The sequence below is a fragment of the Cnephaeus nilssonii genome, assembly GCF_951640355.1.
Source record: "Cnephaeus nilssonii genome assembly, contig: SCAFFOLD_142, whole genome shotgun sequence".
NCBI lineage: Eukaryota > Metazoa > Chordata > Mammalia > Chiroptera > Vespertilionidae > Cnephaeus > Cnephaeus nilssonii.
The window spans coordinates 1,390-17,790 of record NW_027645398.1 but is presented as its reverse complement, the minus strand read 5'-3'; the positions used below and the strand labels follow the sequence as shown (position 1 = coordinate 17,790).

The 16,401-nt window shown below is 61.7% G+C and overlaps 2 protein-coding genes across 2 annotated transcripts; one reads left to right on the top strand and one right to left on the bottom strand.

The window, feature by feature from the left end:
• Positions 1–3,855: 3,855 nt before the first annotated feature.
• On the top strand, positions 3,856–11,764 carry SH2D7 (SH2 domain containing 7; the record flags this gene model as incomplete). Its single annotated transcript, XM_079800968.1, has 6 exons — positions 3,856–4,031; positions 5,085–5,174; positions 6,236–6,401; positions 7,457–7,630; positions 8,167–8,859; positions 11,714–11,764. The coding sequence occupies 6 exons, from the start codon at positions 3,856–3,858 to the stop codon at positions 11,762–11,764; spliced, it is 1,350 nt and encodes a 449-aa protein (XP_079657094.1).
• A 1,305-nt stretch (positions 11,765–13,069) lies between these two features.
• CIB2 (calcium and integrin binding family member 2) lies at positions 13,070–15,414 on the bottom strand (the record flags this gene model as incomplete). Its single annotated transcript, XM_079800969.1, has 3 exons — positions 13,070–14,077; positions 14,351–14,546; positions 15,218–15,414. Coding segments are annotated over 3 exons (415 nt in total), but the record flags the coding sequence as incomplete, so codon positions are not given.
• Positions 15,415–16,401: the final 987 nt, after the last annotated feature.

The following is a 16,401-nucleotide window of genomic DNA, read 5'->3' as shown; positions in this document are numbered from 1 at the left end:
TCCCTCTCCCTCTCCCTCTCCCTCTCCCTTCCTCTCTGAAATCAATAAAAATATATTATATTTTTTTAAAAAAAGCAAGCCCTAGCCGGTGTGGCTCAATGAATAGAGCGTTGGCCTGCGGACTGAAGGGTCCTGGGTTTGATTCCAGTCAAGGACACCTGCCCGGGTTGTGGGCTCCATCCCCAGTAGGGGGCGTGCAGGAGGCAGCCGACCCATGATTCTCTCTCATCATTGCTGTTCCTATCTCTCTCTCCCTTTCCCTTCTTCTCTCAAATCAATAAAAATAGCCCTAGCCGGTGTGGCTCAGTGGATAGAGCGTCGGCCTGCGGACTGAAGGGTCCCGGGTTCGATTCCGGTCAAGGGCATGTACCTTGGTTGCGGGCACATCCCCGGTAGGGGGTGTGCAGGAGGCAGCTGGTCGATGTTTCTCTCTCATGAATGTTTCTAACTCTCCCTCTCCCTTCCTCTCTGTAAAAAATCAATAAAATATATTTTAAAAAATATATATATATTAAAAAAAACAAAAACCAATACCAACAAGTGGCTGACGACACGGCCTGTGAGCGTCTTTCTGGGTGACCTTTCTCGGGGTTCCTCCCGCGAGGGGGGCCAGATGCAGCACCCTCAGGAGAGGGTGCCGTTCGGAGGATCCGTGGCCATCTCTTGGTCCTACGGGAGGAGCATGACCTTGAGAGAGGACCGCCCAGGACAAGGAAGTTTCCAGGCGACGGACGGAAACTTAGAATCCTGGGGACCTCCCAGCCCCGGGCTGACGGGGAGCGGGGCTGAGTGTCCCGCACGTGCTCGGTGACTCCCAGCCACGGTCCTGCGTGGATCGGCTCCCCAAACCCCAAAGCCCACGGGGGCGGGGGGTCCTTTCTCTCCGCTCTGTTTTTGTTTGTTTTTGTAATATATTTTTATTGATTTCAGAGAGGAGCGGAGAGGGAGAGAGAGAGAAACATCCATGATGAGAGAGAATCATGGACCGGCTGCCTCATGCACGCCCCCTCCTGGGGATGGAGCCCACAACCCAGGCATGTGCCCCTGGCCAGAATCAAACCCAGGACCCTTCAGTCCGCAGGCTGACGCTCTATCCACTGAGCCACACCATTCAGGGCTCTACTGTGTTTTTGTTTGTTTTTTTAAATATATTTTTATTGATTTCAGAGAGGATGGGAGAAGGAGAGAGAGAGAGATAGAAACATCAATGATGAGAGAGGCCTGCTGGCGTGGCTCAGTGGTTGAGCATTGACCTAGGAACCAGGAGGTCAGGGCACATGCCTGAGTTGCGGGCTCCATCCCAGTGTGGGGCCTGCAGGAGGCAGCTGATCCATGATTCTCTCTCCTCATGGATGTTTCTATCTCTCTCTCCCTCTCCCTTCCTCTCTGACATCAATAAAAAAATTTTTTTTTTAAATGATGATGAGCCCTAGCTGGTTTAACTCAGTGGATAGAGTGACAGCCTGCAGACTGAAGGGTCCCAGGTTCGATTCCCGGTCAGGGCACAGGCCCAGGTTGTAGGCTCCATTCCCAGTAGGGGGCGTGCAGGAGGCAGCCGATCCATGATTCTCCTCACTTATGTTTCTATCTCTCTCTCCCTCTCCCTTCCTCTCTGACATCAATAAAAAAAAATTTTTTTTAAATGATGATGAGCCCTAGCTGGTTTAACTCAGTGGATAGAGCGTCAGCCTGCAGACTGAATAGGGTTCCAGGTTTGATTCCTGCTCGGGGAACATGCTCAGGTTGTGGGCTCGACCCCCAGCAGGGGGCGTGCAGGAGGCAGCCGATCCATGATTCTCTCTCATCATGGATGCTTCTCTCTCTCTCTCTCCCTTCCTTTCTGAAATCAATAAAAATATATATATAAAAAAAAAAAGATGATGAGAGAGATTCACTGACTGGCTGCCTCCTGCACGCCCCCCACTGGGGATCGAGCCCGCAACCCGGGCATGTGCCCTGACCGGGAATCGAACCCTGACCTCCTGGTTCTTAGGTCCATGCTCAGCCACTGAGCCCTGCCGGCCGGGCTCCCCTCCGTTTCCACAAATGAAACAGCCCCAGTGAGGTTGCTGCCTCATGTAAGGCCACAGAGCCAGCAGACGGGGTGATTCTGAGCCCCTTTATCAGACTGCAGAGCCCACCTGAGGGCTCCCGGGTAGAGGAGGGCAGGGCTGCTCCGGGACCCCAGGTGCCAAGCCGTGGCCCCCCAGAGACCACCACGGGGGAGGAGCTGGATGGAGGATGCAGAGGGGACTCAAGAGTCAACCTGCCTCCTTCGCGGAGCTCAGTGATGCCCCAGAGCAGGGCCTTGACCGCCCCCTCCCCTCTCTGTTCTCCCTCCTCCCCCTCCCCCCCCCCAGGTCCTCTGAGGGTAAACACAGACCCCTCTCCTGGCCTGACTTAGGCATCCCCATCGTTGCCCCGGCCCCAGGTTGTTCCCCGGCTCTGCCCCCCACCTCACCCCCCCCCCCCCCAGCCGACACAAAGCCTTTGTCTTCGAATGCAAATGCCCGGGTTGTGCTCTGAAAAGCCTCCGGCCTCAGAGGGAGGTGGGAAGCGACCACGTCATGGAAAACGATGGAGGTGGAGACCCGTGTCTTTGCATTGGAATACTTCCAGGCCTTCAGGTTGGCAGTAGCCCCCCTCGCCCAGGAACTGCTCGGAATCGCGTTTCTATTTTTATTTTATTTTTCCACTGATTTTTAGAGAGAGTCGTAGGGAGGGAGGGGGAAAGAGAGGGAGAGAGAGAGAGAGAAACATCAGTGAGGAGAGAGCATCATGGATCAGCTGCCTCCTGCACGCCCCCTACTTAGGATCAAGCCTGCAACTCGGGCATGTGCCCTGACCGGGAATCGAACCCTGACCTCCTGGTTCATAGGTCAACGCTCAGCCACTGAGCCACGCCGGCCGGGCCTTAGCCCCTCATTCTTTTTTAAAATATATTTTATTGATCTTTTACAGAGAGGAAGGGAGAGGGAGAGAGAGTTAGAAACATCGATGAGAGAGAAACATCCATCAGCTGCCTCCTGCACACCCCCTACTGGGGATGTGCCCACAACCAAGGTCCATGCCCTTGACGGGAATCGAACCCGGGACCCTTCAGTCCGCAGGCCGATGCTCTATCCACTGAGCCGCGCTGGCTGGGCCTTAGCCCCTCATTCTTAAACATTGTGCTGTCACATGTGGCCCCATTAACGACCCTCGAGTCTAGACGATACATCGTGAGTGGAAAGTGGAATTTATCAGATCAGAACTGTACTACAATGCAGGCGGACTTCATTCAGGGCTGGTCTTTATTTTATTTTTTAAAAAATATATTTATATTGATTTCAGAGAGGAAGGGAGAGGGAGAGAGAGAGAAACATCCATGAGGAGAGAGAATCATGGATCGGCTACCTCCTTCACGCCCCCCACTGGGGATCAAGCCTGCAACCTGGGCAGGTGCCCGTGACCTGGAATCGAACCGTGACCTCCTGGTTTGGAGGTCGACGCTCAGCCCCTGAGCCACGCGGGCCGGGCCGTGCATTGAATTTAAACCCCCTGCTTTGTGCTGTAGCCTTCACTCAGGGCTGGACTTGAGCTGAGAGAAAGGCTGGAGGTTGGGGAGAGGGGTCAAGGCCAGGGGGCAGCTCCCCTGCTGGGTGCCCCTCGGGGGTCCCCTCCCTTCCCTCTCTGGGTGCAGGGGCCACCCTCCCCCAGTGTCTGCAGCCAGCCACCCGCCCAGAGGTGACAATGGGCCCCTGTGTGTGGCTGGCGGTTGGGGCGGCGCGGCCTCGGGGACGCAGGCAAATGAGCTGGGGTGCACGCAGATATAGGGGCTCCTGGGCTCTGCTCCTGCCTCAGAGCTCGGCCAGCATGCAGGGCAGCCTGGAGCCGCTCGGCGGGGGCCGGGGGCCAGGGGCGCCGGGGGACAGCCAGGCCGTGGCCGAGCTGCGGGAGCTGGCCCTGAGGTGGTTCGTGGAGACGCAGGCCCCCCTCGTTCTGCAGGACGGAGCCCTGCCCCCCTGGTTCCACGGATTCATCACCCGCAAGTAAGGGCAGGCCCCCCATCTCCGCCCTACACCCCGTCTACATGTCCCGACCTGGCTCACAGCCCTTTGGGGAGGAGGAGATGGTCTGATCTGGGGCCGTCAGGACAAACCTGGTTCCCACTCTCTCCCTGGGCTGGGCAGGGACCCGCGAGGCTGTGGGCAGGCGAGCAGACTGGGGGGCACCTCGTTCCCTGGGGCATCGGCTCCACCCTGCACACAGACTGGGTCCCGGACAGGCAGCAGGGCAGGACGGCTCTAAAGAACTTGATGAGCCCGGCCAGTGTGGCTCTGTGGTTAGAGCGTCAGCCTGCCGACTGAAGGGTCCCAGGTTCGATTCCAGTCAAGGGCATGTACCTTGGTTGCGGGCACATCCCCAGTAGGGGGTGTGCAGGAGGCAGCTGATCGATGTTTCTCTCTCATCGATGTTTCTAGCTCTCTATCCCTCTCCCTTCTTCTCTGTAAAAAAAATCAATAAAATATTTAAAAAAAAGAAGAAGAACTTGATGAGCCCAGCCAGTGTGGCTCAGTGGTTAGATGTTGACCTATGAACCAGGAGGTCAGGGTTCAGTCCCGATCAGGGCACAGGCCCGGGTTGCGGGCTCGATCCCCAGTGTGGGTGTGCAGGAGGCAGCCGATCCAAGATTCTCTCTCCTCATGGATGTTTCTCTCTCTCTCCCTCTCCCTTCCTCTCTGACATCAATGAAAATACGTGTTTGTTTTTTTTCTTTTAAACTTGATGAACACCTGGGGGCTGAGCATTGTTAGGAGGCGACAGCCGATTTAAGCAGGGACTGTCCCAGGAAAACCTGGGGGCCCGGGCACCCCAGAAACAAAGGCCACGTCCAGCCGGCGTGGCTCAGGGGTTGAGCATTGACCCATGACCCACGAATCATGGACCGGCTGCCTCCTGCCCGGTTCGGTTCCCGGTCAGGGTCAGGGCACATGCCCGGGTTGCACGGGCTGGGACGGAGGTCTGTGCCCCCGGGGGCCCGGCCAGGGCCTCTCAGCAGCTGGAAGGGCACGGGCCCGGCTCACGGCGTGCCCCCTGCCCAGGCAGGCGGAGCGGCGGCTCGGGGACCAAGCTGTGGGCTCCTTCCTCGTCCGCCTCAGTGACCGGGCCACCGGCTACATCTTGTCCTACAGGTAAGAGAGGAAGCCTGTGTGTGTGTGGGGGGGGGGGGGGGAGGTGGGAGCGGAGGGTGGGGGGGGGGGTGCCCAGGCTCGGGCTCCATTACCAGGCCTTGCAGGTAAGCACAGGCCTGGGGGGGTCCCTCATCCCTCGCTCCCTGGCCACCTAGGGTGAAGCCCAGCCGGGAAGGGGTGGGTGGGGACAGGGAGAGCTCCCCCTGGTGGGAGGCGGGAGGTTCGAGAGGAACTCTGAGCCCAGGAGAGAAGGAAGAACAGCAAGTTTTCCCCTTTTTCTTTTCTTTTTTTGTTTTTTTAAAAAAATATATTTTTATTGATTTCAGAGAGGAAGGGAGAGAGAAAGAGAGAGAGAGAGAGAGAGAGAGAGAGAGAGAGAGAGAGAAACATCCGTAATGAGAGGTAATCACTGATCTGCTGCCTCATGCACGCTCCCCACTGGGGACCGAGCCTGCAACCCGGGCTTGTGCCCGGAACCGGGAATCGAACCGTGACCTCCTGGTTCCTAGGTCGGCGCTCAGCCCCTGAGTTATGCTGGCTGGGCTGACCTCCTCTCTAGGAAGACTTTGATATTTGTTTGTGATGGATTTCTCAGTGTTAATTTTGATTTTCTAAAACATTAGATCCTTAGTGTTTCTTTTATTTTATTTTTCCATGGATTTTTTTTTTTTAGAGAGAGTGGAAGGGAGGGGGAGAGACAGAAAGAGACACATTGATGAGTTGCCTCCTGCACGCGCCCCGACCAAGGGCCCGGGCCGGGGAGGATCCTGCAATCGAGGTCCACGCCCTTGACCGGAATCGAACCCGGGACCCTTCGGTCTGCAGGCCGACGCTCTACCCACTGAGCCACACCAGCCAGGGCTTTTGTCACCCTTTAAACGCTGCACCCAGCTGAGGGCGTCCCTCCTGCCCCGTGGCCCTACCCTCCCTGACCCCCCGGGCAGGCTTTGTGCCTCCCGGACCCGGGCTCCCGACCCTGCACATCCACCCACAGGGGACACGCCACCCCGAGGCCCGAGCCCGAGGCCCGGGGGGCGTGTCAGCCGCCTGTCCCGTTGCAGGGGCAGCGACCGGTGCCGGCACTTTGTCATCACTCAGCTCCCCCACCGGCGCTACCTGGTCTCGGGGGACACCCACAGCCACGGCAGCCTGGCCGCGCTGCTGCGCCACCACCAGGGGGCGCCGTTTGAGCCCTTCGGGGAGACCCTGGCTGCGGCCTGTCCCCGGGTAGGCGCCCCTCTCCCCGGGGTGAGGGGGGCGGGCGGGGGGCTGCCCAGGCCTGGGGTGCCCACCACTCTCTCCCGGCCACACACACGCCTTTTCCTCCCGATTTCCTGCGGGTGGGAGCTCTCCGCACGCGCCCGTGGCTCCAATTTGTTTTTTTCAACATTTTTAATTTTTTTATTTTTTACTACTCCTCACCTGAGGACATTTTTCCATTGATTTTTAAAAATTTTTTTATTTTTATTTTTTTAATGAAGGAGGTGGTCTAATGTCTGTCCTTCATGTGTTTTTTTAAAAATATATATTTTATTGATTTTTTAGAGAGGAAGGGAGAGGGATAGAGTTAGAAACATCGATGAGAGAGAAACACCCATCAGCCGCCTCCTGCACGCCCCCCACTGAGGGGATGTGCCCGCAACCAAGGTACATGCCCTTGACCGAATCGAACCCTGGACCCTTCAGTCCGCAGGCCGACGCTCTACCCACTGACCCACACCGGTTAGGGTTCATGTTTTTTTAAAAAATGTATTTTTATTGATTTCAAGGGGAAGGGAGAGGGAGAGAGAAACATCCATGATGAGAGGGAATCACGGATCGGCTGCCTCCTGCACGCCCCACACTGGGGATTGAGCCCACAACCCGGGCATGTGCCCTGACCAGGAATTGAACCCGGGACCCTTCAGTCCGCAGGCCGATGCTCTATCCACTGAGCCACACCGGCCAGGGCCCATTGATTTTTAGAGAGAGAGTGGAGGGAGGGGGAGAGACAGAGAGAGAAACATCGATGTGAGAGAGACACATCCATTGGTCGCCTCCCACATGCACCCCAACCAGGGCCGGGGATCGAGCCTGCAACCCGGGCATGTGCCCTGGACCGGAATCGAACCCAGGACCCTTCAGTCCGAGGGCCGACGCTCTGTCCGCGGAGCCAGGCCGGCCGGGGCCCATGGTCCCTCTTTGCAAAGGGGAGCCTGAGGCAGTGCCTCCCCACACTCAGGGATTTGGGGGGGGGGCCTCGGGGACCTCAGACACCCCCCTGCCGTGTCCCCCGCCCCCAGCCGCAGGACGAGGACCCCTACGACGCCATCACCCTGGGCCTCCACGGGGATCCCCCGGGCCAGGGAGACGCACCTGCCGGACCATCCCCCTGGGGGCGCCCAGGCCAGCCCGGCAGCCCCCGCCCCCCGCCCAGGCCTCGGAGCCCCTTCCTCCCCGCGGAGCAGAGCCCGCAGGTGGGTCTCTGGGGCCCGTGGGGGGAGGAGGGCGCGGAGAGGGGAGGATGCTGGGCTGCTGGGCCTGGAAGGCGGGGCCACACGGGCCAGCCCTCAGGCTGCCAGGGGTGAGCCCGGCTCAGAGGGGGGACCCCGGAGCCACAGGCCGGTGCCCTGGCTGCCTCTGTGGCCCCTCATCTCCCCTGAGGCCTTCCCCCGCCCCAGGAACCGAGGGAGGATGCTGAGGGAGCAGGGAGTGGGGGGGGGGGGTGCAGGGGGCTGGGAGGGGGAGCAGGGGGCCACCCTGGAGGCAGGATGAGCTGGGTGGGAGGGAAGCCCGGTGACCCCGACTTTGAGTCACAATGCAGACTGTGCTCAGGGTCCCACGTGGCCGCTGGTGGGGTCCCGAGCCCATGTGACCAGCCCTGGGCGCAGGTCGGGGAAACTGAGGCCGGGGTGGGGTGGGGTGGGGTGGGGCCAGGGGGTCTAGGCTCATCCCAGAGCCTCAGTTTCCCCACTGGCGACCTTGACGGGGTCCTCTGTCCCTCGCTCCCCAGCCCCCCGGCCGGGTGCCCCCCGTCCCCGAGAGGAGGGCCTCGCTTCCGGACCCGCCGGATGGGGGCTCCCCCGACATCGTCTACGCAGAACTGAGGCAAACGGCCCCAGCACGGCTGGGCCTGGGCACCGCGGCGACCGGCAGGCCCGGGCCGGGGCCAGCGGGCAGCCAGGCCTGCTCCCCGGACACCGGGGCCCAGAGGCGGGCCTGGGACGGAGGCCAGCACAGGCCCGATGCCCGGGGGCCCCCCCTCTCCGCGGGGACCCCAGCCCCCAGCCCCGTGGCATCTCCGGCTCCCTGGGGCCGCCTCCCGGCGCCTGAGGCTCCGGGACCCTCAGCTGTCCCCTGGAGCCTGGGGTCCCCGCAGCCCAGCCCCCGGGCTCAGCCCTGCTCCCCGGACAGCGCTGCCCACACCTACGCGCTCCTCCTCCGGACGGCGGGCTCCCTGGGGGAGGAGGACGGGGAGGAGCCGGACCAGGAGGGAGGCAGCGCCTACGAGCAGATCCCAGCCTGCTGGGGGGGCCCCGCCAGGCCCCCCGTTCCCAGGCCGGTTCCTGGGCCGGGTCTCACGCCCGGCAGGCTGTCGGGGCCCACGGACTGGGGCCACCAGGGGGTCCCGGGGGCCCCCGAGGCCAGGAGCCCCTGTGAGCAAAGCCCAGCAGCCAAGAGCAAGGATGCGGGGCGGCCACACAAGGTGGGCTCCGTGGTGGGAAGGGGGTCCCCTCCCTCCCTCCCTCCCTTCCTTCCTTCCTTCCTTCCTTCCTTCCTTCCTTCCTTCCTTGTTAATCCTCACTGGAGGATATTTTCCCATGTATTTTTATTTTTAATGTTTAAAATTGTTAAATATAATTTTATTGATCTCAGAGAGGCAGGGAGAGGGAGAGAGATAGAAACATCCATGATGAGAGAGAATCATGGATCAGCTGCCTCCTGCACGCCCCCCACTGGGGATCAAGCCCGCAACCCGGGCATGTGCCCTTGACTGGAATCGAACCCGTGACCCTTCAGTCCGCAGGCCGACGCTCTATCCACTGAGCCACACCAGCTGGGGCTCCCATGTATTTTTAGAGAGAGAGTGGGAGGGATGGAGAGAGACAGAGAGAGAGAGACGTCGGCGTGAGAGAGACACATCCATCAGTTGCCTCCCACACGCACCCCGACAAGGTCCGGGGATCGAGCCTGCCACGGAGGGACGTGCCCTTTTGACCGGAATCGAACCGGGGACCCTTCAGTCTGCAGGCGCCGACGCGCTATCCACTGAGCCACACCGGCCAGGGTCTGAGGTCTTTCTCTGGAGCCAACCCGCTGGGGCTCCCTGTCCCGGCTCTGGGCCGCTCCGGGGTCCCAGAGCCCCTGAGAGGCGGAGAAGGGTTCCCGGCCGGCCGACGTGTCCCCGTCCGGCCACTCCCTGCCACGTGACTTTGGGGCAAGGCGGTTTCCCTGGCAACCAAGGGTGACCAGATGGAGCAAGACAGATTACAGGAAGCCCAGTTCCTTTAAATTCCAGAGAAACTAGTTCTTTAAAAAAAATTTTTTTTTTAGCATAAGTATGTTCCTCATCCTGCCATTATTCACTGCTTATCTGAAATGTAACTGGGCATCCTGTATTCTTTTTTTTTTTTTAATGTTTTTAATTGATTTTCAGAGAGAGAAGAAGGGAGAGGGAGAGAGAGAGAGAAACATTGATGAGAGAGAATCATGGATCGGCTGCCTCCTGCACGCCCCCCACCGGGGATGGAGCCCGAGCAACCTGGGCATGTGCCCTGACCGGGAATCGAACCCTGACCTCCTGGTTCATAGGTTGACGCTCAACCACGGAGCCATGCCGGCTGGGTGGGCACCCTTATTCAGCAACCCTCCCCGGGACCCATGTTCCCTCATCTACAGGAGGGGGTGTCCCCGGGGGCAGCATGCAGAGCAGTGATTTGCCACCAGGTGCCCCGGGAATTTTTAAAACACTAGAGGCCCGGTGCACGGATTTGTGCACCAGTGGGGTCCCTCGGCCTGGCCTGTGGGGATCGGGCTGAAACCAGCTCTCCGACATCCCCAGAGGGGTCCTGTGTTGTGAGAGGGCAGTTCTCGGGTGACGCACCCCAGAATCAAGCTCCCTCCTCTCTGGTTCTGGGTGCGTCACCCGAGAACCGCAGCTGCCAAGTCACAGCAGCTCGGCAGCTCCTGCATGGAGCGTCTGCTCCCTGGTGGTCGTTGTGTGTCATAGCTACCGGCTGGTCAGCCAGTCGCTTAGGCTTTTACAAACACTGCGTGGCCAGATGATGATGATCTCTGAATGCATAGTAATCTGGCCACTCAGTGTGTATCCTATAGAATAAAAGGCTAATATGCAAATTGTCCCCTCAACCAGGAGTTCGACCAGCAGGCAGGACAGCCAATCGCCCATGTCCCCTCCCCCTAGCCAGGCTGGCCAGACTCCACCCATGCACGAATTCATGCACCGGGCCTCTAATATATATATATGTGTATATATGTGTGTATGTATGTGTGTGTATATATATATATGTGTGTGTGTGTGTATATATATATATATGTACACACTGAGTGGCCAGATTACTATGCGTTCAGGGATCATCATCATCTGGCCACTCAGTTATATAGAGGCTCTATTTGGTCAGGGGCACTGACCTCTTTTCCCTCAGATCAGTGGTTGGCAAACTGCGGCTTACGAGCCATATGCAGCTCGCGAGCCGCGGTTTGCCGCTCTGTTGACTAATGAGTTTGCCGACCACTGGACTAGACTAAATGTTACCGTGTAGTTGGAAGCTGTGAGGATTAGGCAATTGTGGCATATTGTGTGCAAAGAGGTAAAGGGTAGTATATGACAGTGGTCGGCAAACTCATTAGTCAACAGAGCGGCAAACCGAAGCTCGCGAGCCGCGGTTTGCCAACCACTGCCTTAGATTATAAAAAAAAAAAAAAAAAGATAAAAAAAGAAAAATGACAACAGCTTGCCTGGCTGGCGTGGCTCAGTGGTTGCCAGGAGGTCAGGGTTCGATTCCCAGTCAGGGCACAGGCCCGGGTTGCAGGCGCCATCCCCAGTGGGGGGCGTGCAGGAGGCAGCCGGTCCGTGATTCTCTCTCATCACGGATGTTTCTCTCTCCTTCTCCCATCCTCTCTAAAATCAGTAAAAGTATATTTTTTAAAAATGACAACAGCCAACACAACAATAGCCCCTGGTGTGAGCGAATCGAAGTTACACCTGTTTTGGGGGTCAGACCGGCACACAATATCCTTTGTGGTGTGCTGCAGAATCGCAGCCATTCGTTTCTGAGCTGTGGGATCGAGAAGGTTCAATGTCGCTGGCCTAGAAGGTCATGCCGGGCGCCTGCGCCCGCTCAGCACGCGGCCTCCTGAGCCAGGAGGGGGGCGCCGACCCTGCACCCCGCACTGGGGGCTGTTGGTGGAGCTCCCATGGGGGAAGGGCCTGACCCCGCCCCCCCGGCCCAGCCCACGCTGTGTGTGACCCTGAGGGGGGGCCTGGGTGTGCCCTCCCGCCTGGGACCCCAGGCTCAGCATCTCCTCCCTCCTTGCAGCCCGACAAGTCCCGGCGGCTCTTCTTTGCGGACAAGAAGCCCAGACCCTGAGACCAGGCCTCCGGCCGGCCCCCCCCCGCACCCCCCCCCCCCCGGCTCTGGGCCTCCCGGTTCTCGAGCCAGGCCAGGGTCCCCGGGAGGCCCTCAGCCCCACCCGGCCTGTGAGGGAGCCAGGCTCAGAGACACACCCAGGAGGGACCTGCCAGCCGCCCGCAGCTCCCGGGTACGTCCTCTCTCCCAGGGCCGCCCACCCGTCTGGAGAAGGAGACCAGCCCTGGCCGGTGTTGCTCAGTGGATAGCGCGTCGGCCTGTAGACCCAAGGGTCCCAGGTTTGATCCCGGTCAAGAGCATGTACCTGGGTTGCAGGCTCCTCCCTGGCCCGGGCCCTTGTTGGGGCGCGTGCAGGAGGCAACCCATTGATGTGTCTCTCTCTCCTCCCTTCCTCTCTGAAATCAATAAAAAATATCCTACATAATAAAGAGGTAATATGCAAATTGACCATCACTCCAACATACAAGATGGCCACCCCATGTGGACACAAGATGGCCGGCAGGGGAGGGCAGTTGGGGGCAATCAGGCCTGCAGGGGAGGGCATTTGGGGGCGATCAGACCTGCAGGGAAGGGAGGGCAGTTGGGGGGGGACCAGGTCGGCAGGGGAGGGCAGTTGGGGGGGACCAGGACGGCAGGGGAGGGCAGTTGGGGGGGGACCAGGCCGGCAGGGGAGGGCAGTTGAGGGTGACCCAGGCCGGCAGGGGAGGGCAGTTGGGGGGGACCAGGCCGGCAGGGGAGGGCAGTTGGGGGGGACCAGGCCGGCAGGGGAGGGCAGTTGCTGGGGACCAGGCCTGCAGGGGAGGGCAATTGGGAGCAACCAGGCCTGCAGGGGAGGGCAGTTAGGGGTGACCAGGCCGGCAGGGGAGGGCAGTTAGGGGTGACCAGGCCGGCAGGGGAGGGCAGTTAGGGGCAATCGGGCCGGCAGGGGAGCAGTTAGGCGTTGATCAGGCTGGAAGGGGAGTGGTTAGGGGGTGATCAGGCTGGCAGGCAGAAGTGATTAAGGGCAATCAGGCAAGTAGGCAGGCGAGCGGTTGTGAGCCAGCAGTCCTGGATTGTGAGAGAGATGTCCGACTGCCCGTTTAGGCCCGATCCCACCAGGGTCCCAGATTGGAGAGAGTGCAGGCTGGGCTGAAGGACACCCCCGCCCCATGCACGAATTTCGTGCACCGGGCCTCTAGTATTTAAATAAAGAAATGGGAGTTGTGGGGACTGAGCATGGCCACGAGCCGGTGCCGGGCACACGGGGAGCCCGGTCAGCGTCCACGGGAACCACTGTCGTCAGGAAGGAAACGGACAGGACATGATCCTCATCGAGCGAGCACCCCGCGTGGGGCTCCCCTGGAGATGGGGGGAGGGTGTGCCCTCCTCCCGCTGACCCAGGCGCTGAACCCCACTCAGGCGGGAAGGCGGGGCCCAGCCTGGAGGTGAGGGGCCGACGGAGGGAGGATGGAGGGTGAGGAGGGAAGCGACGTACACAGACCAGACGGCGCGGGGACGGGACAGCCTTTTACTCTCAGTTCACAGGCCTGTGGGCAGCGCACGCCCGTGAGGACGCTGGGACAGGGCCCTGGGGCCCACAGCTCACACGGCTTCACACGGGAAGGGCGGGGAGGCGGGGAGACCAGACGGGGCGGGCGGGGTGGGCAGCAGCCCAGCCGTGGGGCTGGGGAAAGATTGCATAGTTCGTGAAAATCTCATCTTCGCCCGGCCGGCCGGTGTGGCTCAGTGGTTGAGCATCGACCTAGGAACCAGGAGGTCAGGGTTCGATTCCTGGTCAGGGCACATGCCGGGTTGTCGGGGCTCCATCCCCAGTGGGGGACGTGCAGGAGGCAGCCGATCCATGATTCTCTCCTATCATCGATGTTTCTCTCTCTCTCCCCCTCCCTTTCTCGCTGAAATCAAGAAAAATGTATTTTAAAAAAATTTCGTGCCCTGGGTAGCCAGGGGGTGTATTTCCAGCACGGGACAGTCCCCCCCCCCCCGCCTGCCCCCTGAGGTGCCCAGCCTTCCCCGGGGTGGGGGCATTTTGAGGGGGGGACCGGGCACAGGGGCGGTCGGGGCAGAGGGAGGGCCTGTGAGGGGCCGCTGTGGGGCTGGCCAGACCACAGGGCCTGGGGAGCCCGGCTCCTCCCGCCCCTGGCCCGGGGAGGGTTTTTTGCTGAGAGGGCCCAGGACGTGTCGGTGGGGCCAGCCCGGAGGCCGCAGCCCCGTCCTGCCAGCTGGGAGGTCAGAGCTGAGCAGACAGCAGAGGTGGACGGCGGCGGGCGTCGGCCCGGACCTCGGCCGCGTCCTCAGATCCGGACGTGGAACGTGCTGGAGAGAGAAAGGGCGGGAGAGGGTGAGGCCTGGGCTGGAGGTGAGGGGCTGGGGCTGGGGGGGAGAGGCCTGGGCTGGGGCGGGGGGAGAGGTCTGGGCTGTGGGGGGAGAGGCCTGGGCTGTGGGGGGAGAGGCACGGACCGACGCTCTACCCACCGAGCAACACTGGCCGGGCACGCACACCACCGTGGTTATGAGCAGTGGCAGGGCCTCAGCCCAGGGGTCCGGGAGGCAGGCCTCCCCCCCCCCACCCCCGCCCCCGGGCGGCACCTGAGGAAGTCGGGCGCCTTGGCGATCATGTCCTCGAAGTCGGAGAAGCCCAGCTTGCCGTCGCCGTCCAGGTCGGCCTCCTCGATGACCTTGTCGCACACCAGCACCACCTCGTCCTCCTCCAGCTCCGACTTGGTGAGCCGGGCCAGCGTCATCTCCAGGTCCTCCTTGCAGATGAAGTTGTCCGTGTTGAAGTCTGGGGGGGGGAAGGAGGGGACAGGGTGCGGGGAGGGGGTGCTCAGACGAGGGCTGGCCACGCCGAGCACCTCCCCCCGCCTCTCCGCATACATGCCGGGGACCCCGGGTCCCTGTCCCCAATGGGGGTGGGGGTGGGGAGGGGGCGGGGGGAGGGGAGACCAAGGGGCTCGCCCACGGGCAGCTCTGTACCCCCATGCGACCCCCGCAGCCCCACAAAAAAGCACAACGATGGAGACACATCAAACGGCCACAGCCGAGCCCGGCTGGTGTGGCTCAGGGGCTGAGTGTGGACCTGTGAACCAGAAGGTCAGGGTTCGATTTCTGGTCAGGGCACAGGCCCCGGAGGCAGGCTTGATTCCAGTGGGGGGCGTGCAGGAGGCAGCCGGTCCATGATTCTCTCTCGTCATGGATGTTTCTCTCTCTCTCTCCCTTCCTCCCTGACATCAATAAAAATAAAAGGTGGCCGGGGACAGGTGTGTCCGTGGGGGGCCTCGGCGTCCCCCCCTGTCTGAGGACTCTCTGAGGCCCGGGTCAGCACAGCAGGTCCTGGGCAGAGCGGTGCACAGCGCCCCCTGGTGGCCGGCGGGGGCAAGAGGGAGGGCTGGGCAGGCCTCACCCTGGCAGCCCGGCCCCCACCCCAGCTCCCCCGCCCCCCCGGGGGCTCCTCACCGTAGATCTTGAAGGCGTAGTTGGCCTTGAGGTCGCGGGGCGCCGACTCGCAGAGCACGGAGAACATGTCCACGAAGTCGTCGAAGGTGAGGTTGCCCTCGCCGTCCTCCGAGAAGGACTCCACGATCCGCTCCTTGAAGGGGTTCTCCTGGGGGGGCCACCTCGTCACAGGGGGCGTCACCGGGGAGGACCCCAGGCTGGACCGCTCACAGCCCACGGGACCCGGGAGGGTGGCCGAACCCCCCGAGTCTCCGTCTCCCCATCACCCCCGGGCCTCACTCTCCCATCACCCCCAGGCCTCGGTCTCCCCATCACCCCCGGGCCTCACTCTCCCATCACCCCCGGGCCTCGGTCTCCCCATTACCCCCGGGCCTCACTCTCCCATCACCCCCGGGCCTCGGTCTCCTCATCACCCCCGGGCCTCACTCTCCCATCACCCCCGGGCCTCACTCTCCCATCACCCCGGGCCTCACTCTCCCATCACCCCGGGCCTCACTCTCCCATCACCCCGGGCCTCGGTCTCCCCATCACCCCCGGGCCTCACTCTCCCCATCACCCCCGGGCCTCAGTCTCCCATCACCCCCGGGCCTCACTCTCCCATCACCCCCGGGCCTCGGTCTCCCCATCACCCCCGGGCCTCACTCTCCCATCACCCCCGGGCCTCACTCTCCCATCACCCCCGGGCCTCACTCTCCCATCACCCCGGGCCTCACTCTCCCATCACCCCGGGCCTCGGTCTCCCCATCACCCCCGGGCCTCACTCTCCCCATCACCCCCGGGCCTCAGTCTCCCATCACCCCCGGGCCTCACTCTCCCATCACCCCCGGGCCTCGGTCTCCCCATCACACCCGGGCCTCGGTCTCCCCATCACCCCCGGGCCTCACTCTCCCATCACCCCCGGCCTCGGTCTCCCCATCACCCCCGGGCCTCGGTCTCCCCATCACCCCCGGGCCTCACTCTCCCATCACCCCCGGGCCTCGGTCTCCCCATCACCCCCGGGCCGCAGTCTCCCCATCACCCCGGGCCTCACTCTCCCCATCACCCCCGGGCCTCAGTCTCCCATCACCCCCGGGCCTCACTCTCCCATCACCCCTGGGCCTCACTCTCTCATCACCCCTGGGCCTCACTCTCCCCATCACCCCCGGGCCTCAGTCTCCCATCACCCCCGGGCCTCACTCTCCCAT